Source organism: Hippocampus comes, unplaced genomic scaffold (genome assembly GCF_001891065.2).
Source record: "Hippocampus comes isolate QL1 unplaced genomic scaffold, H_comes_QL1_v1.1 scaffold122, whole genome shotgun sequence".
Lineage (NCBI taxonomy): Eukaryota > Metazoa > Chordata > Actinopteri > Syngnathiformes > Syngnathidae > Hippocampus > Hippocampus comes.
Window position 1 is genome coordinate 3,207,926 of NW_017842059.1, and position 25,763 is coordinate 3,233,688.

Genomic DNA, 25,763 nt, shown 5'->3' on the forward strand with positions numbered 1-25,763 from the left:
ACAGAACCCTTTCTACGATGGAACTTTCCTGTACGACTGAGAGCCTCCACAAGCATCGAATTCTAAAAAAAAAAAGAAACCAAAAAGAGTGGGCCTCATCATGCAGTAAGTTTCTCAGAAGTACAGTAAAAGTTCATGAGTTATTAAAGAGCAATCTAGCATTTTCCCTCAATGCTTGCAGCTCAAGCCAATTGGTTAGGAAAAGAGACCAAAAGGCAAGAATAGGACCTAACACCTTCGATGTGAATGAGCAAGGCACATTCCTCGCCCAGTGTTTCTTTTCTCACAACTCTACCCAAACTCAACCCATCTGGTCCTCCCCCACCAATTTTCTTGTCCTCCTTTCCCTCGCTACAGCCCACTCTATGCCGTCTCCAGCCACTGCGGTGACTGCAGCCGATCCCATTAGCCAGATGAGCAAACCTCCAATGGAGGAGAAAGCATAATGACAACACCAGAATTGCTCACACACATTTCTCCCCTCACCATTACTCCTGCTCCGTCTGCTCCTTCTGTTCATCGTCACTCTCAAGGGCGTGAGGGAGTGAGGTTGGCATGCCGATGTGTGCCATTTTTAATGGTTTGCTATTTAACGGCGGGGTGGGAGACTATACTATATAGTCTAATTTATGTTAACTATTTATTTGTGCACGTTGCTCTATCTGTGTCGGCCCCTGCAGCTCAAGATTCTCTGTTGCCCTGCTTTCAAAATACACACACTCTAGTTATAATGTAGTTTACGGTTCACCAAATACCGGATTTCATGGAGCTTTAGCACTGGCACTCGCAAATAAACGTTTAGAGCTCATCCTGAACTGAAAACATGCAGTTGTGATACATAAAGGTACTCTGAGTAAAAGCCTGTCCCAAAGCGTATACTTTGATTCTTTCATTTTTGATTTTGCATTTGCAGAGCGTAGTTGAGTGGTTTTCCGCTTCTTATCTGATCACAATATGTAAATGTTTTTGCACTTTTAGCCTGGAATCCCGTGCTATTGTAGGTTTGGAATATAGGAGGCTCTCAATCCCACCCATTACCCTTCAGGGTCATTACCTTTGTTAATGGGAGGACAGTGTCTTTTCATCTCCCTAACTAGGCTCATTAAAATCCATTCAGCTAATGAGCCCTCATTCCTTCACTAATTCAGGCCTACTGGTTGATCTGTACATTCTGCTGTTACTCCATTACTGCAAATGTACTTGCTGACGCATGTACATGTCATCAGGCAGGAGGGCTCCACCTTTTAGGTGACTGGAAAGAAGGCAAAGTGGGGTGATAAGATGTTTCATGTAAAATGTAGATGAAAAGGCAGACTACAGTTGGCAACAGGGACGTTAATACTGTCCAAGTTAACTAGGTGGGAGGATTCTGTCCAACGTTTGCCGCTTTGTGCATTAAAATAGATGAAATGTTTGCCAAGAATTCATCATGTGGAAGTAATTATTCAGCAATTATTTCTTGTGGCACTTGGAGTCCATTCAGCCTCACTGAGTTCGTGGTCTAAAGAACACAACCATGAAGTCAGTGAAGGTGAGATACACCCATGAAGACCAGTCCTACGGTTGCATGATTCTACTCCAACAAGCCCGGTGTTGAATCACATTCAGACATAATGCAAACATATCTAGCCTTTCAAATACACTTTGCATACATAAACTGTCAGTCTTGGGCTATAAGGCTATAGCTCTAACTGTTTAACTCTTGTGTCTTACTATAGAGAGTAGGTCCACTTGGGGGGGCTGCTTATCTTGTGTAGTTATGAGCAGCAGTTGTGTACTTCCCATCCATTATTTGATCCACTTATCCTCAGGAGGGTCGCGAGCATGTTGGAGCCTATCCCAGCTGACTTCGGGCAGTAGGCTGGGTATACCTTTAACCGGTTGCCAGCCAATCGCAGGGCACACATAGACGAACAACCATCCGCGCTCACACTCACACCTAGGGACAATGTAGAGTGTTCAATGAGCCTGCCAAGTATGTTTTTGGAATGAAGGAGGAAACTGGAGTACCCGGAGAAAACCCACGCAGGCACGAGGCGAAGACGCAAACTTCACACAGGAATAGATGTGTTAACCAGTCAACCACCGTGCAACACTGCTTACTTTCAATGATTAATAAAATGAATTTACTAACACGAGCACAAAAAAACATTGGTTGATGATGCCCATTCTCCACTGGATCTAAGTACATTATTTCAACAATGTGTGTAAATGTACACAATTAGATTGCATCTTAAATTCTGGGTATATTGAATTTGTTTTGCAACGCATAATCTACCAATTCAATCCTCCTTTACCTTTTGCCATCAATTGCATTCAGTGCAGTGCTTTGTTGGCAGGACCTTCAGGGTACTGTTGACAACCTCTTCCGATTCCACATCTGTCATACAAATGGAAAATAAAATCGTTGCGGAAACAACATGCCTTGAGCCTCAGATGGATCCTCACAATGGGTGTGGGGCGTCTGTCCCCCACAGCACATTAAAAGAGTGCACCCAGCAGAGTAGGGCACAAGAGCAGACCAGCGTTCTGTCATCCGAGGGAGAAGATTTAACTATAATGCATAAATAAATTATCCCCTTTTTCTTTTAGTGACTCTTATTACCACATTGGACTAGACTGAACCAGACAACTTTCCATTTGTTTTCATTCATTCATTGTCTTGTTCTCTCGTTTCTTGCTAATTCCACGATTGAGACTTTGAGAGCTCACAGTTAGGTCCGGTGACACAGTGGTCGACTGGTTAGCGCGTTGTCCTCACAGTGCAGGTTCGATTCTGGCTCCGGCCTTCCTGTGTGGAGTTTGCATGTTCTCCCCGTGCCTTCGTGGGTTTTCTCCGGGTACTGTGGTTTCCTCCCACATTCCAAAAACATGCATGGTGTCAGGTGTCCGGAATGCTCCGAACAGAATTAGGTTCCACAAACGCAGGCACGGACAAGAAATTGGACAAAAATAAATAAATAAAATATTATATATATATATCTATATATATATATAGATATACACACACACACACACACGCACACAAAAGAACGCAAGACCGACAAAGTACAACGAAGGACGCTGGTAACAAATAACCAGAAGAAAATGAAAGCAAACCCAAAGACGCCTGCAAAAGCCAAGGAAGGGGAAATTGCTTGTCAAACTCAAAAGACAAAGAAATCCAATACGCGAGAATGCAAATCGAAATATAACAAGAACTACATAATTGAAAAGATATTTGGAAAAATGGTAATGAGAAACTAAGAGGGGGAAAAATGTCAAGAACGTCTAGTAAATTAAGCAAGTGGAGGCAGAGTCGTGAGCAAGACTAATAATCCAAGCCAGTTGTCTGTGAAGCAGAGTATAGATTGGCAGCTGGTAACGAGGGCATGATTAGCCTCAGGTGCGGCTCAAGAGGGAACGCCCACTCTCTAGCTGGAGATTGAAAAAACAAAGCAGATCATGACACATGGCAGGTTAAATGGATGGATGGAAGTTAGGTCCAGATGGCCTCCATGGCATTGTTGTCAGGTGGTACTGAATGTAATCAACTACAGTATTTTTCTCGTGGCCTATCCTTAGGCTAAGGTACACTCAGTAACCAACACTGGTACCAACATTAGGTACCATATTTTCCGCACTTTAAGGCCACCTAAACACACTCAATTTTCTCAAAAGCCGACAGTGTGCCTTATAATCCAATGTGCCTTATATGTAGATCAATATTCTGATTTCTTCAATGTAGTATTTTAAATGTTCTGGAAAGCACTTTGTTCCAGCTGCAGCGGTTGTGAAAGCTCTACGTAAATAAAGCTGTATTGTGTTGTACTGTATTGTATTCCCTTTAGCGTAGCTTCATCTAGTGGATGCATAACGCAATCGCAGCCATGACTGTAGCTTCTATTCTATGCGCCTTATAATGCGGTGCACCCAATATATGAAAACAGTTTTAAAATAGAGCAGTCATTGAAGGTGCATTGTTCGGGTTTGTATGTAACCCCAAACGCACGACAACAGACAAGGATGCCATTAGCCAAACCTTGGCGTAGTTTATTGGCCTTGCAAAGTCAACTCAGGAGAATTCAAACTGAAAACTTATTTCGCATTCAAGCGAAAGCACAAAGAGTCCACGGTGAGAAAAGAACAATGGCATTATAATAAAGAAACAAAGCAAAATGGAATTATATGAAAAAAAGACAAAATATGTCCTTTTCAAAAATAAAAACACTTTTTTGTTTCTTTACTTTATTTGCCTTTTATTTAACCTACACATGTGTCAGATCGTTTTGCCTGACCCTGTATAAACTTGTGAGAGAACTCATGTTCTCGTACGTTCTGGAATATAGTATTGCTTTTAAGAATAAATAAGAGGAAGCGCCTTCCAGAGGCATGGATGGAATTTCAAAAGCTCTCACGATTGTGGCCACAGAGACACCTTTTCATTTATTTGTATGCTTTCTCCAAAAACAGCCTCCTTTGTGTGTTTCCTGTATCTTCCACCTTAGGGTTCTCCATAACTACATGCTGTGGCGCATTGTGGCAGCGCTCAGTGAACATCTGTCAACCGCCTTCCGAAGCACCATCCATGAGTTTTCCCGAGAGATTGATGGCACCGAGCAGCAGCTGGAGCTGGGCAGACTGTGCCTCACCCAGGCCAACAAACACTTTGGCATGGCCTTGGGAGCACTCTTTGTCCAGCAGCATTTCTCCTCACAGAGCAAGGCAAAGGTAAGAATGCAAGCCGGGGAGCGACTGAATGGAACAATGAATGCATACATGGTGTTGCGTGTCGCTTGTTACGTCAGCAATGCACAAAATGTGAGCTACTTTCCACTGATTGCTTGGATTGAGCGCTTTTGGCTTTGAGAGGAAACTGGACAGTGTCAAACCATAAGCCTTCCAAGGCAATAGGAGGAAATTTAAAAGCGGACCTTGGCCTCAGGTGTCTTATTAAGGTTTATTGCTGAAAACACATTTGTTCACATCCTAATTCGAACATTGAGTCAGGTAAGGAATTAATGCAAATTTCTATTGAATGCATTTTTTTGTTACATATCAGCATAGGTTTCAAAAACAACCCGATGATTTTTGATGGTTTGCTGAGCTCCAATCTAAAAATTCTATCATGGGCCCATCATCATGCTCTCTAAACCAGTTCACACTAATCCCACACCTCTGGCCCTGTGTCACCTATGGTCCGTTTTTCTCCAATTTTGATCCCTCCACATTGCTATCCTTATCTCAGTCTCTCGGCCATTCTAGAACATGAGGGTATAGTTCCCAATGTTTTTTGTATAACCTCTGCAACAACAGTCTCGGACCTAGCCTGTGAACACAACGCTTATGTTGAGATACGATTTGCAAACTTGTTAAAAACATATATATCACTTCTTAACCACACATAACATTGTTTTCACATTTCACATGGTAAATCCTAGTTAAAAGAATTGGGTATTCAGTCTATACATATTGACTACATGTAGTACTCTGTTTTTACTCTGAAATGAATTGAACATGATGAAATTATGACCTATTTAAACCCACGTAGTTGTCAATACTTTCTGGGAGAAATCTGGGCTCGACTGCCTCATCGTAAGTCAGGTGGATTTCAAGTTAGTCCAGAAACATGATCCTGTGCCGTATATTGTACATGTTGTGTTTATTCATCACCGTTTTCTCTATTTTCTTTTTTACCGGTAGTTTTCGATGTGGATAAGCACAGACTTGGTCATATTTTTATGATTTTTAGGGACTCTTGACTGGTGCTTCAATGCTACAAGTAACTGATTATTACTTTTTATACTTCTACCACTGTCTTTGATCCTGCCTGGAGGAAATCAAAGCCTGGATGGCACTAAATTTCTTGAATTTCAATGAAAAGAAGACAGAAGTGATAGTGTTTGGTCCCAATGGCCCTTGTACATACCATCCTGTAGACTTGGGCCCCCTGACTCCTTATCTTAAGTCACCAGTCTCAAACTTGGGTCTTAACCTCGACAGTGATTTTAAATTGGACCGGCAAATTGGTGCCGTTGTCAAATCCAAGTCCTTTCATCTTAGGCGAGCTAGCTAAAGAAAGCCTTTCCTTTCTCAAGAGCACTTTGAAACAGTAATTCATGCCTTCACATCCCGGCTGGATTACTGTAATGCACTTTACTTTGGAGTCAGCCAATCCTCCATTAAGCGTCTCCAGTTGGTCCAGAATGCTGCCGCTCGCCTCTTGACTGGTACTTGTAAGAGGGAGCACATAACACCTACTCTGGCATCCCTTCACTGGCTCCCTATACATTTTAGAGTTCTTTTTAAGATCCTATTATTTGTTTTCAAATCTTTAAAGGGCCTTGCTCCACCTTACCTCTCTGAGCTCCTCCACCCCTACACACCTGCCCAGTGCCGCAGGTCTATGGACCAGACACTATTAGAGGAACCAAGAACTAAGCGGAGGCTCAGAGGGGATCAAGCCTTTTCCATTTCTGGTCCCTCTCTTTGGAATGACCTCCCACTGAACGTTCGGCAAGCCCGAATCGCTGCCCATCTTAAAACATGTCTCAAAACTCATTTGTATTCTTTGGCTTTTGACTCAGCATGACTCAGACTTGATCTTAGTTTTACTGTTTTGTGCTTTTTACTGTATTCCTTATTAATTTGTTTTATTGTTCATAGTTGTATATATGATATTTGCTCCATGTACAGCACTTTGTATACAGTGGTGGTTGGTTTAAAGTGCTCTCGAAATAGTTTGAGTTGAGTGTTTCTGTATAGTGCAGTTTCATTAACACATCACCCCTTATGCTTTATTCGGATGACAACAGGTTAAAAGAGTCTCTGAAATGCAGTGCTTCATATGAGGGACAGAAAGATGGCTTCATTTAAGGTCAAATTCCCACATAGTCTATGAAAGCTGCTGGTTGTGATGTGCAGCCTTGACAGGTGACACTTACTACAGCAGATGGAGAAATTGTAAAGTCTCGGAAGGTCTCATAGATAAACAAGAGGCGGCTTTCAAGATGAGTGTTTCATCATCCCGTTTACCCAACGTGGAGGGATACACGGTGTGATTCAACAGCAGACAGTTTTCCACAACACGAGTAATAATTATTCCCAATAAAATGACCTGTGACAAGCAAAGAAGTGCAAAGACAAGACACATTGTTTTCATTCTTTTTTTTTCTCCAAGGGGTGCAAGAGCCCATAAAATCTTTGCACAAAACTGAATAAAAATGTTGTGAAAATGTTCTCATTATGTTGTGATTTGGGTCATTGACTTTTGTTGCACTGAGTGTGTGAAGGAGAAGTCCCTGCCTTTTCAATTGGTGTGTGGGATCGCGATACTTCTTAATTTTGTCAAAGCACAAGTTGCTGATTGCGGAACCTCAAAATGTCGTTAGATATAAACTCAAATACAAACCCAATTCCAGTGAAGTTGGGCCCTTGTCCATCCATCCAACCATTTTCTGATCTGCTTATCCCCACATTTCAAATCATTTCTGGAAATTGTGGACGTCAAAGAAAAAAAAAAGGATCATCCGGACTCCAAAGTTCAAAAGCCAGCACCTGTGATGGTTTGGGGTTGTGTGAGTGCCAATGGCATGGGTAACTACATCAGTGAAGGCACTATGCATTCTGAAAGGTACAAACAGGTTTTGGAGAAACATATGGCTGCCATTCAAGCGACATCTTTATTATGGATGCCCCTGCTTATTTCAGCCAAACCACATTTTTGCACGTGTTATAACAGCAGGGACGAGACTGGCCTGCCTCCAGTCCAGACCTGTCTCCCATTGAAAATGTGTGGCACACTATGAAGCGTAAAATCCAACAAGGGAGACCCTGGACTGTTGAACAGCTCAAGTTGTACATCAAGCAAGAATGGGAAAGAATTGCACAAAACTTCAACCATTTGTGCCCTCGGTTTGTTTATTGAATTTGTTCAAAGAAAAGATGATGTGACACAGTGGTGAACACAATTGTGTCCCATCTTTTTTAGAATGTGTTGCAGCCATAAAATTCTCAGTTAATTATTATTTGCTAAAAAGCAATACATTTGATCAGTTTGAACATTAAATATCCTGTCTTTGTCGTGTATTCAATGAAATGTAGGCTGTACATGATTTGCAAATCATTGTATTCTGTTTTGATTGATGTTGAACACAAAACACAATTTTGTTTCCCCTTTTGTCTCAGTGGAGGCCTCCTTTCTACTGAGTCACATCCTCGCTCTTGTTGATCGTGCCTATTGCATCCGTTTATACAGAATATCCCAAAATTAATAAGGATGGTCAACAGTAGTTCCATGTCAAAGAAACACACAGTAACTGTTCCGACATCTGCTAAATGCATTATGTTCCTGTGCTAAGCCTATTCCTGTGCAGGAAAGAATCTGAGTGCAAAAAAAATTTTTCAGGGAGCCTAAAATGTAATGTGATCACCCTCCAGGTGCAGGAGTTGGTGGAGGATATAAAGCATTCCCTGGACCTGCGGCTGCAGGAGCTCGACTGGATGGATGAAGCCACCAAGGACGCAGCCAGAGCAAAGGTTTCAAACTTGATTTCTCCATCTCACGCATGCAAGCTCCTGTCAGAGCCGGTGTAGGATTTGGATTTGTTTAGTTTTCTCCTTCTCTTCCTTCGGCGGGTTTGACTGATTGCTGGGGTAGATGAAACACAGTGATAGAATACATCAAGGACTTGACTTTGAGAATACGGATCTCTCTGCGGTGCTGATTTAGGGTCTGCACAGCAAGATATCCCTTCTAATACATTTACAATGTGAAGTTATAATCCTTTTATAGGGTCTTTCCGAATATAAAGAGCTTCCCTGTAATCCTATTTTACTTGCTTTGCTTGATTAGTTGACGCGTGTGCCCGACTCCTGATGCAAATATCTATTGAATATAAGTTGGGGACAAATGTATGGAGAATGGATTTGTTTTTCCTCCTCACTTTCCACTTTTCCTTCGTCCCTCATAATCCTCTCCAACTGCTCTTTCTCAGCTGAAGTACATGATGGTCATGACAGGATACCCAGACTTCCTGGTCAAACCTGAGCTCATAGATCGTGAATATGGGGTGAGTCATAAACTCTCACTTTTTCTGCTTTGCTTTCTACTTGAAAAGGGATTTTCCACCAGGAATTCCCATCCCGGGAGCCTGTTTAAATAAAGTGTAGAGAGAGCATTATAGGTCAAGCTGAGGCATAGAAGCTTTAGAAGTTGTATCGTGAAGTTAACATTGCTGTATTTCTGTGCAAAAAATAAAAATATGCACTCTGTAACTGTTGTTGATGAGATTTTTGCCTAAAATCGATTGTCCAATTAGACTGCAGGTTGATTGATTGTTCAAAATTATCCTTTTATATTAAACAACAAATCCTGACTATTACCAGATGTACAAAAAATGTTTGGGGATTCACTGCCCCATGCTCCACACCATTACTTTATGAGTTATCGGGCCCTATTTTTGTGTCCACTGCAAGTCTCATGCAAAATTGCAGTCCAACTGCTCGTATGGATGGAGTTTTCTTTCTTTTGGCATTTTTGTACATGTTAGAAATGTGTGTTTGCGCTGTTGTGGGAGTGAACACAGCAGACCTGATTCCTGGCCAATCAAAGCATCTCATCTCATTCCCTTCAGTGTAGGTGAGGCGCACGGGCTGCAAGGCAGAAGCATAACAGACTCACATGCTGCAGTCCATGCAGTCCAGAAATTGGCATGCACAGAGTGCGTTTATAAGGAACTGCAAGAAAAGATCTCCACTTGCGGATGATGTAAAGTTGGCCGCTGTAAAGCGGACACTTTGAGATCGGCTTCCACCGATGATCGTGTGTGTGTGTGTGTGTGTGTGTGTGTGTGTGTGTGTGTGTGTGGGTGGCACATGAGTTGTGCCTTGGCCAGGGGGCTGCTTTGAATAATACATCAATGCATTTTATTATTATTTCTTACCACCATCTTCTAAAGGTGGCAAACAGCCAAAATGATGCACATGTTTTAATTCGGAGTGCATTGCTTTCAATATGTTAGCATGCTATTTTTTAGCATTTTGAGAATTTTGTTGGTACCAAAGTTCAAATGGTTGTACAGCCCAACTTGCAATAACTTGCCAACCAAATGCCAACTCACAGATGCAATGGATAGAAGGCCCATTATAGATCTCTGTTGGACTTTTTGTATTTTGCTGCACTATTACTTGTTTTCCCTCTCGGCATCAGCGAAAGTGTACATTGGCCTTTAGGTTGAAAAGCATTTTTTCAAATCACTCCACTGGAAAGGTTGTGCCTGTTATAAGTGGTTTTCAGAAATATCCATTCATTATCTGAAATAGAAGTGCATGAGTGGTAAATGGCCTCACCGATGTAGCACTTCTTTACCTTTAGGCCTTCAAAGTGTCTTGCAATTTAACCACAATCACCAAAGTATTGATGGAATATTTTGTCATGGAACAAAAGTTAACAGCTCATTCACATCGTGATGTGAGGGTGGGCGTTATTGTGGTATCTTGCTTCTGGACATTTCAGCAACGTCGTGGGGAAGAACCAGCTCTTTATCAACTGTCACACAAACATAGCCAATAGAGTCAGTCATAAATAACTACTTGATTAATTACTAAATAATCGAGACAAAAACAGGTATATTTTAATGAGACATTGCAAAGTGTACCTAATTGATGGTGAGGGACAAAAAAGCGCCTTTATCCACAAATCACTTTCTTAAAAATATATCCTTCCATCTTCTATTCTGCTTTTACTCATTAGGATGATGTGGGAGCTGGAGCCTATCCCAGCTGACTTGGGGCAAAAGGGAGGTTACACTCTGGACTGATGGCAGGGCACAGTCACAGGGCACATAAAGACAAGTGGGACATTTCGAGTCTTCAATTCAATTAACGTTCAGTTTTTATGTGGGCACAAGCATGGGGAATCCATGCAAACTCTACAGCTCAGCCAAGGTTGAAAACCTGAACTTTTGAACTGGCGGCAGACATGCTAAACACTTAAAACCATGCTCCTGTGACTTCAATTGAACAATGTTGCATACTTAATATTAAGGAGATTTGGGTTTCTATCATAACGAACTGCAAGGCACGGTATACTAACCAATTAGTGTCATCATATCTTACCGTTTTTGCAGTTTGATGTGGATGAGAAAACCTACTTCAAGAACATCCTCAACACCATCAAATTCAACATTAAGATGTCGGTCAAGAAGATTCACGAAGAAGTTGACAAGACAGTGTGAGTTTCCCCTCTCAGCAATTGTTTCTCTGATGTTCTTTTTAGTTTGACACATTTGCGGTTGTGCCTTTGTGATAAAACAAACAGATTTAAAGTCAACACACACACACACACACACACACACACACACACGCACACACACACACACACACGTATACTAACCAATTAGTGTCATCATATCTTACCGTTTTTGCAGTTTGATGTGGATGAGAAAACCTACTTCAAGAACATCCTCAACACCATCAAATTCAACATTAAGATGTCGGTCAAGAAGATTCACGAAGAAGTTGACAAGACAGTGTGAGTTTCCCCTCTCAGCAATTGTTTCTCTGATGTTCTTTTTAGTTTGACACATTTGCGGTTGTGCCTTTGTGATAAAACAAACAGATTTAAAGTCAACACACACACACACACACACACACACACACACACACATACAGCTGGAGAATATCCATTGAGTTACTTATCTACAGCAGCCAGACAGTAGGGACGTTCTGTGAAACATGAAGCTCATTTTTGTGAAATACAGCAGAGCCTGATACTCCTGGACTGAGTGATTCTTTGCACTGACACACATTATTATTCCAGGATGCCCGGAACAACTGCTCCATTAGCCCACGCTCGATACCCTAAAGAGTTGAATCACGCACTCCTCCTTTATCACCAAAAAGTACATCTTTCATTGCTTGCTCTCTCTGTCTTGTCAGTGAGAAATAAATAAACGCTCCTCGTTCTTTTCTTTCGGTCCTCTTCAATGCTACAAAGCCCACGCAGAGCCATCAGTCTTTCCCTCCTGGAACAAGGGCATCGCTCACTTTCAGAGTTAGTCATTTGGGGAATTTGGTGGCAATCGATTGGTCTGGCTTCAAGTGGATTAGCATAGAGGAACTGTCCTTGTTTTCAAGTGCAGGGAGCGGTGGCTGTGGGATCACGGGCACTGAATGCTTCTCACCACGGGGTTTTTCAGAGATGAGAGAGAGAGAATGTTTTGCAATTATAGTTAGTACTTTTGTAGATGTGTGTGTTTCTCTCCTTGCCTGTGTGTGTCAGGGTTATTTGATTGATATCTCCACAGGTGGATTCTCCCTCCACAGGCGCTAAATGCCTACTACCTTCCTAACAAGAACCAAATAGGTGAGTGATTCTTCAAATGCTATGAACAGAAAGATTGGTTATTGCATTTGTAGGGCCTGAAAATTGGGGACTGTCTCCACTCTTCGGGCAAGAGTCAACAAGATTTTGGATTATGTCTGTAGGAATTGTTACGCAATAAAGTTAATGGCTGTTGGCTGGGTGTGGGTAGCACATCCGTGTCCCAATTCAAATCCGGACTCCAAAGTTTGCATGTAGATGCTTCTGTGGATTTCCCGTGGTTATTCCGGCTTCTGCCCAAACTCCCCAAAATTCAGAAAACATTTACGTGAGGTTCGAAATTGTTCTTTGGTGAGTTGTGAGGACTGAGGAAATGATAAAGAACACGAATTGTAAATGTTAAATACACTGCGTAAGCAGTCACCTTCAACTGAAAATATAGACATGACTTTTTTTCAACAAATGACATTAAAGGAAAGTATGTAAGAATGTTCATGACAAATGCACATTATGGCATCAAGAAAAGTGCTTCTCCATTAGTCTCACCAGCCACAGATGACGCTGTTCAAAGCGCAGCACCACAAACTCTGAAGGGCTCAGTTAGCATAGTCATTTCTGATCAAAGGTACAATAGAATGTTCGTTGAAAATTTTGAAATCATACTGACAATTTGTTCCACTAATGGTGATGGGGACAGTTTGATGCTGGAACAAATAATAATTTTCACCTTCACCTGTGGGGGACAAACTGTTTGATTTAATTGGAGGTGACTCAACTCAACTCAACTCAACTCAACTCAACTGTATTTATAGAGCACTTTCAAACAGCCATCGCTGCATACAAAGTGCTGTACATGGAGCAAATTAACATATACAACAAACAGTAAAGCAAATCGGTAATAAAAACAGTAGAAAGCACCGAACAGCAAAACCAAGAACAATCTAAGTCATGCTGAGTCAAATGCCAAGGAATACAAGTGAGTTTTGAGGCGGGTTTTGAAGATGGGCAGCGAGGAGGCTTGCCGAATGTTCAGTGGGAGGTCATTCCAGAGAGAGGGACCATCAACAGCAAAGGCTCGATCCCCTCTGAGCCTCAGTTTAGTTCTTGGTACTTATAATAATGTCTGGTCCGCAGACCTGAGGCGCCGGGCAGGTGTGTAGGGGCGGATGAGCTCAGAGAGGTAAGGTGGCGCAAGGTTATTTAGAGATTTGAAAACAAATAAGAGGATCTTGAAAAGAACTCTAAAATGTATGGGGAGCCAGTGAAGGGATGCCAGAGTAGGAGTTATGTGCTCCCTCTTACGAGTACCGGTCAAGAGGCGAGCAGCGGCATTCTGGACCAGCTGGAGACGCTTAATGGAAGACTGGCTGACTCCAAAGTAAAGGGCATTGCCTTTATTTTATTTTATTTTATTTATTTTAATTGACCTATCAAGGGCCATTATATCTTATACATACTTATCTCACAATATTAAACCTTCCTCTTCAACTCCTAAAGCCACAGTACACACGTCAATTTTTTTTTCCATCTTAACCAATTTTTAAAACGAGAGCGATTCAGGATGAGGAAAAAGCCAACATGTGTGTACTTATGACAAACACAGCACACTACACACTAAATGTTGTTTGTCATAATACCAAAACTGACCAGTGAGGGGTAGCATGGAGCTACAGGACATCCAGACTGACACAAAATTCAAAGAAGAATCTACAAGTCAAAGACAGAGAAGAAACGTACTCCGTTTATCAGTTATTTATGTGGCATTAGCTGCTGGTCTTTTTGACCTTTTTTTTCTGAGTTTGGTCATGTGATGTTCGCACGCTGGGTCGTGATTGGTTGTTATCGCAGTCCTTAGGCACTGTGATGTCATTTTCAGTTCACAGCAAGTGGCAAAATGGCTGCCCCCTGAGATGGATAAAAACGGGTGGATTTTACGGCTTGAGTCCACAAATACAATATTAATCAGAATGCCGTGTTTAGACGGGTGATCCTACATAGAACATATTGAAAAGAACCTTTTTAACTTGACCTCCCCTTTAACAGACCTCACACCATTGGATAATTGGTCAGGATAATCTTTTACACACATCCAAGAATTGGGCCTTTGCTGACTTTGGTCAAAAAAAGGAAGAAATTCTCAAATTGTTGGCATGTTGTGTACCTCACTTTAAAGACCAACAAACAGTAAAACCTTTTCAATTAGAAAAGTAGCCTCGCTCTGTCACCCTTTCCTTACTCTTGTCGCTCACTGAGCAGCTGCACCTTCTTTGCTGCCTGCTAGCCTACCTTCCTAGTGGTTTAATTCCTTCACTGAAAAGACATCAATAGTTTTCTCCTAAGCTGATGTAGAGAGCGGGGGTGGGGGGGACTCACACACACACACACACACACACACACACACACACACACACTTCTCTCATTTTGGAAGCAGCCACTTGAGCCAATTTAATTTCATACTTTTTTTTTTTTTTTAATTAGTAGCAATTACCGACACTGCTGTTGCTTCTCTACTTTTTGTCACAATAAAAACATTTACAATTTCCAAAAGCTGGTGATGGACTGCATTGAAGTTAGCACGTCAGCCTCACAGTTTTGAGGTTTGGGGTTTGACATTTGGTCTTCCTATGTGCAATTTTCATGTTCACCTTGGGCTTTCCGGGGTTTTCTCATGGTAATTCACGTTTAAAATAGATGCATGGTACCTTGTCGTGATGAGCAGTAGTTATAACGAACCCTAGTATAAACGAAAGAGAAAAATAAACTAGATACAAGACAAGATTGCGTTTGTAAAAAGGAAATCGCCACCAAACTTAGTGGAAAACGGGACTTTTGCAGCGTGTTCATTGCAGAGAAGTCACTATTGTAGCTTATTGTATGCTAAAAAATTCCCATTCTTTGACGATGCCATTGGTGCATTGAGGGGGAAAAAGCATCTACTGGTGCTAAAAACTGCAAAACTGCTTCTCAAAGAAAAAAATATATATTTCAAGCCTTCATAAAACATGGTTGCGGTGCATGACATTCTCTTCCCAAATTATCTTGAGTTTTAAAAACAGTGTTCAGTAAATTGGGCATAGACTTTTATTCACTTCTTTCAACATATTATTCCGCCCCAAGATGTATTCTTCAAAGTTAAAAAGGAACAAACTTCCTGTTTTGAACTACTTTAATTGAGATTTGTCTCATATTAATATTATACATTCTAATTTCAATAACCATGCAAATAATTCAACAGCTGATAAAAAAAGTACTTTGAAGGCATTTGAGTTTGGAATATGAGTATTAGGGACATATTTCAGGAATAGCTGTCTCTCTCTCTCTCTCTCTCTCTCTCTCTCTCTCTCGCTCTCGCTCTCGCTCTCTCTCCTATTTTGCCGGTCCATTCTCCGTCTGCGACCTGGGTACCCTTCCGTCATTTTCCCTCCGTCCTTATTCATACAATAATCGTGCTCCGTCCCCATCCGTCCTCTATCTTTTAAAGCGCTTCTATCCCAGTCTCCCCCCCCCCGATTAATACAGAATTGTTGCTTTTGATTGTATGATGTTATCTTAGCTCAGTTTTATGGCTAATATTAAAGCCACATACAATAGGGCATGTGGGCTGATATATCGCTTTGACCCGGTTCAACAATTGTCTGCTACAGAAAAATCCTCTCATTCACACAAGTAAATCACTCTCATAATACAACTAAAACTTCTCTCTGCAATTTCCATCCAGACAATTAAAGGGCAGTCCTATGTGCAACAAATGTATGCTTAAAACTCTTAGTTTGCATGTAAAGATGTGGACATAATGTACACAGAAACATACGTATACACTGCAGGTGACTTGGCACATGCCTCTTTGCCCTTTGTTGCCCAAACGTCCTTCCCCTCCTTGTCATTTTCTTTTTACATGTGCTTGTGTGTGAAGCTTGTCTCAAACCGTAGGGTAAAATGAAGCCAACTTTTTTTTTTTTTTTTTGTGCAGCATTTTTCATGCATTAAAAATGCAACACAATGTGCTGTACCGAAATAAAAAAAATCAGTCAAAAGGAAAAAAACAACAAATACACAGAGCCCCACACCTCCCATCCTCACATGTAAACACATATGCACCAATACGAACACCCCCACTCCCATGTACACATAACACATATGAAGTGACAGTGTACAGTATAATAATGTCAAGGCACTGAGGATCTAGGTGAGGAAATCCGTGGAAGCAATCCACACCAAGAGGTGTCCCAGTCCACAACCAAACCGCAGAGGATTCCCCCAGAGACCACCCCAAAAACTATTTGCGGAACCCTCGCAGTGCCCCAGATGCAGGCAGTCTGTAGGATGACATCCCTGCGGGCGGACCAAACACACCTCTCAGCACGGTGGCTCCCATGAGGCAACACCGGAGACAATAAAATCAGATAAAAATGTATTAAACTGATATATTATTTAAATGTAAATTCATAAAAAAAAAATAACAATAATTTTCAGGACAAACAAAATAGGTTAGTGATATGCCTCCTCTTAAAAATACCAACGGTCTCTGTGGCAGGGCCGCCAAACACGAATTACACACTGTCCGTAGGGCCCGATCATCCGTGGGGGTGCCCCAATTTGGGGATGCGCGCTTTACACATCATGCGTGAACGTGTCGACAAGCACTTTACATCATCCAACCTGCCCTCTGCACTCCATCAACAAAATATTTTCGTTGCATGATAAATGGCCGTTCACCCCCGACTTCAAGCAGCCTTTGCACATTTTTGTCCATATGTCCATCAAAAACCACCCATCCCACCTCAGCTGATATTTGTGGGGCATGAAAAATGGCAGTTGGGGGGGCCTCCAAATGAAATTTTGCTCTGAGCCCCAATTTGGTCTTGGCTGGCTCGGCTGTGTGGTTAGATGCCCTCTAAAAGGCTGTTCCAGAGGTGCAAGCCGTAATGGCTGAATGCAGCCTCTCTGTAAGTTTTTGTTCTAGCTCTGGGAACCATTAAAAGGCATGTGCCAGAGCACCTCCGGAACTGCGAGGGTTGATATAATGAACGCATATCAGATAAATATGATGAACCAAGACCGTTAAGACATTGAAAAAAAACAATTAGTAAAAGAATCTTAAAATCAATCCTGAAACACAAGGGTAGTCATGTGATGATCTTAAAACTGATGTTATATCCTCCCCACCCTCTGGTCTTTGTGAGCATACAGGCTGCCGAGTTCTGGAGTACCATATTTTCCGCACTATCAGACGCACCTAAAAGCATTCCATTTTCTCAAAAGCCAACAGCGGGCCTTATAATCCGATGTGCCTTATATATTGATCAATATTCTGATTTCTTGGATGTAGTATTTTAAATATTCTGTTAAGCTCTTTGTCACAGCTGCAGCGTTTGTATGAATTGAATACAACTTTATTGTCAAATGTGCTGTACGTATGTGTAACATTGTGAAAGCTCTATATAAATAAAGCTGTATTGTATTGTATTCTCCTTAGTGTAACTCCATCCAGGAGATGCATAACACAACCACAGCCACTATTGCAGCTTCTATTCTGTGCTCCTTATAATGCGGTGCGCCCCATATATGAAAACAGTTTTAAAATAGTCCATTCATTGAAGGTGTGCCTTATACTCCAAAGCGCCTTATACTGCGGAAAATACGGTAATTGTAGGTTTGAGATGCTCTTTTTTTTTGTTGTTGTTGTTGTTTATTGTGGGGGAAGATCAGAGAGCTGGCGATTGCAATGCATGCAGTGGTCGGCACCTCTGTGTTACCTTGAGAGAGGAACGGGCTATAGTCTGAAGATGGTAAACACCTATTTTGGTTTCTTTCCTGATGTGCGAAATAAAATTAAGCTCAGTGTCAAAAGTGACACCCAGGTTCTTTGCACAATGTTGAATTAAGGTCAAAGCTTTTCTCTCTTGCCTACGGGACATCACTAAAACTTCTGTGTTATCCTACATGAGCTGATGGAAATTCACTGCCATCCGCGACTTCATTTACCTCACATACTTTTTTTAATAGTGTTTCAATAGCGGTGCGCTCGCTCCCTTTCTAGACTTACTATACAGGAGAACTTGTTTAGAGAGTGCTTTAATCATGTTGTGTCTGTATTGTTTTTCAGTTTTCCCTGCAGGCATCCTTCAACCCACTTTGTACAATCCCGAATTCCCACAGTAAGTGTCTGTCCTCCTGTGTGTCCTACATCCCACAGGTATGACACGATCACCAGTGCCTCAAAAACAAAGGTCGTGAAGTCTCCATTATTCTGGCAAACCTCTCCTTCCCAAAAAGGCCCAGCTCCCCTGATTTGATCCATTTAACGAGCCACAAAGAGCTCAATTAGCGAACCAGGTCTCTCCGAATGGAACGGGTTTCATTGCTTGTTCGCCTCCCTGAATTTAAGTGAAGTAATTGGACAGAAATTGACAGATGAGAGGACTCCTCTTTGTCAGTGTCTCCTCTCTCTTTGCTCATCTTTCAGCTGAACACCTGTATATGAGAAGTGCAGTATGAAGCAGGCCAAAATAATTTTACTTCGAACTTAAACTTGCACATACATTTCAGACCACACGTTATTTACATCCAACCCACTCCCTTCGAGATATGAGAGACGCTTTTTAGTTTTAATTAATATCACAATGTCGAAATTGTTGTCAATCAATGTCGAGTATCCCGTTTTCGATCAGCCCATTTAATACCTACTGTACATTAAAAATGTCTATGCTTAATAATCTCTCAATAATAGCAGAACAACAACACAAATATAACACAAAAATCTCTCATCATTGCTTTTTGAGGTTTCAATCAAAATTGAGGTTTAATATCACTTTAACCCTTTCAGGACATTGGTTACTACAGGTTATCATTATTAGTGCAGGAAAAGGTCAAGGGCATTTTTTAACTAATGTGGGGGATTTAACTAATTTGGGGGATTTATACAGGTTTACTTGATACAGCAAGATCAATGGGTCAAACTAATGTCTACGAGAGAAGTAAATAGTGCAATCTGTCTGTTCAAACGTATCATGCAGCATACTAATAAAATTAGATTCGCTTTAACATATTGAAACTTGACATTTTTTTCAAGTTCTGTCGAATGGTCCTGTGCTTGTTTCTATGCTGCCGTCGGGTTCCCTTCATGTAATGCAAGTACAGAAGAAAAATCCATTTGGAACTTGATGGAGCAATAAAGCATTACAAAGGAAAGCAACGGAGCAGAGACTGCAGCTAAAATGACATTAATTTCTTAAATTAGAACAATGAATTGCCTGTCAGACAGGAGTCATCCTCATCAAGCTACAACTTCATTTGCAAACCATTCTGGCATGAATTCAATTCAAGGTGCTGGTTTTGGTGTGTGGTTTTGAAAAGCGATGCAAATTAATGTTGGAGACGATAGAACAAATCAAGAGCATTTCCAATCCAGTTTTCAACCCCTTTGAAAACCGAATGCTGCTCAAAATGATGTTGATGCAAGTGCAACTATTGAACTGATTCCACATTGCTGCAACTTCTTTTTATAAATCCCACACTCAGAAATGAGATCATTAGAGCAAACAGTTTGTGTGCTAAACATGAACGTATACTTTCATGTCCTCATTAGTGGAGATCGCCACTAATTCCACTACCTGCTGCCATGCATGCAGATAAACATTAATTAATGGTATGGAGTACGGACCTATCCCCCTTTCAGGAGTCCAAAATTCCCAAACACACACACGCACGCACTCACGCACGCACGCACGCACGCACGCACACACACACACACACACACACACACACACACACACACACACACACACACACACACACACACCTCAGGATCACATCCAGTAATTGAAGCTTCAATCAGCCAGTTAGTTTTAGCGAGGGAGTCCGGCACATTGCGAGGCAGCGTATCGACTCGCTGTCAGAAAGTCATTTTCAGACGTAGCCATGTGAATAGCCCCAAGTCTGCCCTTGAATTGGACTCCCATCTTTGCATGAGCTGCAAAGACAGCCGGCTTCCGGTTAGGGTCAGCAGTTGGGCAGAGGTGTGTGTGCCTATTAAAGGTGAGGTGTGGGGTGATGAATTTTTCTGGGAGAATGACATTCCAGGCCTTCCCCTGACATTCTCTAGTGCAGTTGATAAAACAGAAAAAGTGTTAAGCACTACATTGCATAGAGAATTGTGCGTTTGTCCGCGTCATTAAAGTGTGTACCTGCATGAGTGAGCTCAGTGTGAGTCCCATTATATGTGTTATGGTTTGCCATGCCTGCAGCACCCTCCCACCTTCAACAACACAATTAAATCAATGAAATTCTACTGGGTGGAACCTACAAAGTTATTGTTATAACAGTAAAAACTTACAATATATTCTAACGAGTAACCTAAATGACTTGCAACTTAAAACAGTCGGCCAACCATGTCTCATTTACTTTCATCTATTTTCAGTCCGTCAGTTCCCAGTACCTCTGCTAACCTAAAAATATTATAAGCAATGCTATTGTCTAAATTTTTTATCCGATCTAGATGGAAATATGTTTGTGTAACAGTGTTTCATTACGCCTGCTAGGTCTTTGAACTATGGGGGAATAGGAGCAATCATTGGCCATGAGCTGACTCATGGATATGACGACTGGGGTAAGAATACTTTTCTTAACACGCAGTATTCAAGAAATGAGATGTGATGGAAAAATATCTTGATCATACACAAAGCCGGATGTATCATTCTCGCTTGCCTTTTCAACACTGATCCCCATAACGTAGGGGGACAGTATGATCGCCATGGCAACCTCCAACAGTGGTGGACTGAGGACAGCTACAGAAAGTTCCAGAAGAAGGCTGAATGTATTGTGAAGCTCTACGATAATTTCACAGTTTACAATCAGAGGGTGAGTTTTGGCTATTTCAAATGGAATTTCACTTGTCCAAGAAAATCACACACACAATTCTGCCACATTTTATTGATTGATAAGTCTCTTGAGAAGAATTCACTCAACGTTGGGAAAAATGAAAATGAAATGAAAACATGAACAGTTAAATAAGAGTACATTTCCTTAATTGAACCATTCATGTTCAAAATGACTGGAAGAGCATGATTGCAGTAGTACATCGTTGTACCATGAAGTGATGACGGATGATATTTGTCATGTACAACTGTCAGGTTACAGTTGCACTTTTAACAACTTCCACTAAAAGTGTTTGTTTGTTTGTTTGTTTGTTTGTTTGTTTGTTTGTTTGTTTGTTTGTTTGTTTGTTTGTTTGTTTGTGGAGGGGCAATTGCAAACTTCTCTTTAAGTGCAAGAATGGTAAAGGAGAAAGAGTGAGGTGTTGTTATGCCCATAGATATATAGTATGTGGTGGGTGGATCAAAATGCAAATAAAATCAGACCTCCAAAATTTGTACACAATTTCTGTTCTCATTGCATACCATCTAAAGTTGTTTGACTTTCGGCTTCGTCCCTTTCAGTCAGGTGTCAAATAATATTATATGCTTTTAAGATTTAACTAAAACTATTTTTATTTTTCTATTAGTATTTTTTTTTCTCATCAAGGAAAGTAATAAGGTGACGTAGGGTGGCACCCCACCACCCTCGGCAATAATAATTACAATACTACTAGTTTAACATTCTGAAGGCTAGAAAATCAACACTCAATTGTTTTTAATATATATTATTTTTTGCGGGATCACAGACTCTCTCCAAACCATCTGAAGACATGTTTTGATGTGTCGTTTTAGACCTCAAAGCAGTTGACAGAATCAATTGTACCTCTGCTTGTTGGAGCCACGTCGTGCACTCCACTTTGCCTCATTTGCGTCCAAGACACAATAAAGCATAAGTAGGCTCTCCGTCAGACTGATGGAAGGTCCATCATTCCATCGCTCTTTCCGTCAGCATTTCAGGCCAACCCAGGAGGGCCCAGTACATCCCTGGCCCGTGACACCCAATCAACATCAAAGAATGCAATTTCCACGAAACAGATAGATGCCGCAAAAGCAGTCACGCAGCCAAATAAAAAAACAAAAAAAGACAACAGACACACACCCCTACATACAGGGTGGTGATTGGTGAAATAAAAACAAGATGGGACATATGTCACTGTGGTCTGTGGGACTGAAAATAATACAACACTGTGGGGGGGGGGGGGTTCTGAAAAGGCTGCATCAGGTCTGTGGCGTCTGCGTGTGACGTGGTAAGGGTAATGCTGATGTCAGATGACACAGATGTAGCCCGATTTTGAGCCGACAGACGTTTTGCAAACAATCGTAATGTCTCGTAACCAATTTGGAGTTGTCTTGATGCATCGTGGCCCGTGGAGTGTAACATAGTTAGTGATTAGTCGCCTGGCATCTGGGATACTTCGCGACGACGAAAGTCCGGCATGTCAGAATATTTTTTCGTGTTGCTGCATAGTGTGACATGTCCTACGTCATCCTTCGATTGGTTCTGTGGCATCGACCAATACGAAGATGGTGCTCATGACGAAAAACTAGAAGTGCATAAACAAAAACAAACAATATCAGAATCATCTTTATTGGCCAAGTATATAGAACATGCAAGGAATGTGTCTCCGGTAGTATAGGCTACACTAATATTGTAATAACAAGCAACTACGATAAACAAAGACATGACATATAAGTATCGAAAGACTTTCCATAATGTATTGGTACCATTGTGCCATTTGGTACCACTCAATGACAGCTGTGAGACAAAGTGTAGAGTCATAGAGCAGAAATAAAGTGATCAGTGGGGGCTTGAAATACGGCAGCTCACCGACAGACTCACCAGATTGACGATGCCCACCTCTGCAATCAAGCCGCTTTTCCCAGTTACCCGTCTCATCATGGTTATACTGCATTTTCAAATTACCACTGGCCACTCAGTGGTTGAGCAGAGTCATCCTTGCTGTGTTATTTAGTGACTTTTCATTAATTTAGCATGAAGAGTTGATGATGAGATTTAATGTGGCTTCAAACTAGTCACATAGGAACAGTTTCCCCTGGTGACGAAAGGTCCTCTTTTTTTAAGAGAAAAGTCGACCACTCTAAACTATAGCAGGTCGGGTCAACTGTGGCAAACTGGATAGGCATAGCGCAGTAAAAATGGCGCTCTATTAAACCATCAGCTCCAGGCAATGGACTGTAATTCTGCGTCTCCTTTTTTACACAGCTATATTTGACTTCATGATGATATGCCACAATTTTGAATTGAATTTTGTGTGTTTGTTAAATATTCAGCATGTAAATGAGCAGTTTATTATCCCCTCCATTTCCATTGTGTGCACTAGGGATCATTGAAAGCAAAACATTTTATTGCACCCCATTTGGGAATTTGAGTTATGTTTTTAGAATGCAATGTGAATGTGCTTTCTGTATCTAGGTTAACGGCCGCCTGACACTGGGAGAGAACATAGCAGACATGGGAGGACTCAAGCTGTCATACTATGTGAGTACTAATTACTTAGTGATCAGACTCATACTGCTGAATCTGATGCAAAAGTCATATCACATGCAGAAAAGTTGACTAAGGATATGCAATGAATGGGACATTTATATTAAATGAATATAAAATGCAGAATAATAGCAGATTCATATGGTTACAAAATCTGTTCCTGATCTGAGCCAAAACCTTGAAGTTTTGGTGGGCTTCAGAGAATTTTAAGATTTCAAACTGGGCCCTGACACTATTTTGTTATGTGATTGATGGGGGTCATGTGTGAGTTAAAGCATGTCAAAAATTGGACAAAAATGTGAATCACTCCAAGCGGATGTGCATCAATGTTTTATTTTATTAAAACGAAAAAACAGTTCATTCCCATCTATGGAGGACGAATTAAGGAAATGAGAAAGTATTCCCATTTCAGAGGCTGAAATCACAAGATTTGATGTTTTAAAAATTAATTCATATTTAAAAAGTGATTTAAAATCGAACTTTCTTTCCATTTTGTGTTGCATGAACTTGCTCACAAGAGCCACATTTTTCAGATTTTTTTTTGTGGGGTTTTTTTTTTGTTTGTGGGTTTTTTTGGGTGTTCAGTGTAGCCATTGGACATGTAATTATCTAGGCAACTTATGCTTTACTGTTATTGTGTTTTGCCTCAAATATAATTTGACAATTTGGTTATTTAGTTCTTTAGCCACTGCAGAAAAGCAGCAGTTGGGGATAATAAAAGTTGGCTTACTTCCTGAACGCCCTCCAATCCGTCTGGAAATTGAAACAGAACAGAACCATGACAACTCCACACAGCCAATAACAGCAATGCTGGGTGACATTCGAGAGTTGAAGGCCAACAGCGAAGTGGCAGTTGAAGCATTACCATGTCAAAGCCAAAAGAAAGAAGAGCTGCGATGTTAGCAAATTAGTGTTAGCTAAGAATGTTACCAGCATTCGCTTCTGGTGATCATGTTATAATAATGTTAGCTAAGTTGTCGATGTGGGACCGAGGGCTTTATGTAATTGGCCATGTCATGCACCACACCACGACGCTAATGGACAAGTGAAATTAGGCCACTTGGCGATGAAATGCCGTTTCTACGAATGGCAATGGAATAAAATCTCTGTGGGCACTTGCTTCAAGTGTTTGTGGTATGAAGATATGGTTGGTTCAATGTCCATGGTAACTGAATGTGGTTTGATGCACAAATTTGCATTATAAAACCGTAAGCTTCTTTCAAGCAGCACTTACTTAATTGCTCTATGACGAAGTACGGCGGTCTGCTTGTGCTCGGTTATGTGCGAATGCATGATATGTACAGGCTGAAGTCTTGTATTAGTGCGGTAAAATGTGTTAATTGTCTTTAAAATCAGGGGGTTCACTTGTTTTCCACACTCTCGACGCTGCTTTTGTCAGGATAGAAACAAGCAGCCAACCACCAAGCAAAATGGCCAAAGGCTGCCAGCCAACTATTTCTCAGTTTAAGACTCACCATTGGCTCACCAGTGTTTGGGGCGGGATGAGACTCTCTTGCTGCATGAGGCAGCTCAGCCCCGAAAATGAGTTCATTTCCCATGTACAGTGGTACCTCGACTTACAAACGTCTCTTCATGTGAAAATTGCAAGTTACGAAACATCTCAACAGGAAAATATTGCCTCTTGTTACGAAAGAAAATTCAAGATACCAAAGGTAAAAATACAGTATGGCCCGCTACTCGCAGCTCCGAGTTTCCTGAACGCAACATACTCATATCTGCTCTCCCATTGGCTATTACGAGCATCATTCTGGCATCCCATTGGCTAAGGGGGACGTCTACCGTATGTGTCTAGGTGTGTAGATAGATAAATAGATAGATATGTGTCTATGCAGCGTCCTCGTCATTCGCCCTTGGGGCCATGAGGCGTTCCGATTTTTTACATAAATGTGAATCACCCAGAAAAAGTATTCACCAGTCGGGCGATCGCTCACTATGCTGATGTTTGCCTTGGACATTTTCGATCCTGGCTCCGGCCTTCCGGTGTGGAGTATGCATGTTCTCCCCGGGCCTGCGTGGG

The 25,763-nt window shown here is 41.4% G+C and overlaps 1 protein-coding gene across 1 annotated transcript in view; it reads left to right on the forward strand.

Moving 5' to 3' along the window:
- The window catches only part of ecel1 (endothelin converting enzyme-like 1), a 54,154-nt gene that overhangs the window by 27,298 nt on the left and 1,093 nt on the right, over positions 1–25,763 (forward strand). The window contains exons 7-15 of the mRNA XM_019861596.1: positions 4,488–4,710; positions 8,419–8,517; positions 8,976–9,050; positions 11,109–11,212; positions 12,288–12,346; positions 18,411–18,462; positions 20,845–20,912; positions 21,039–21,163; positions 23,654–23,719. Coding sequence (XP_019717155.1) covers positions 4,488–4,710; positions 8,419–8,517; positions 8,976–9,050; positions 11,109–11,212; positions 12,288–12,346; positions 18,411–18,462; positions 20,845–20,912; positions 21,039–21,163; positions 23,654–23,719 — 871 coding nt within the window. The remainder of the gene's footprint in view (positions 1–4,487; positions 4,711–8,418; positions 8,518–8,975; positions 9,051–11,108; positions 11,213–12,287; positions 12,347–18,410; positions 18,463–20,844; positions 20,913–21,038; positions 21,164–23,653; positions 23,720–25,763) is intronic.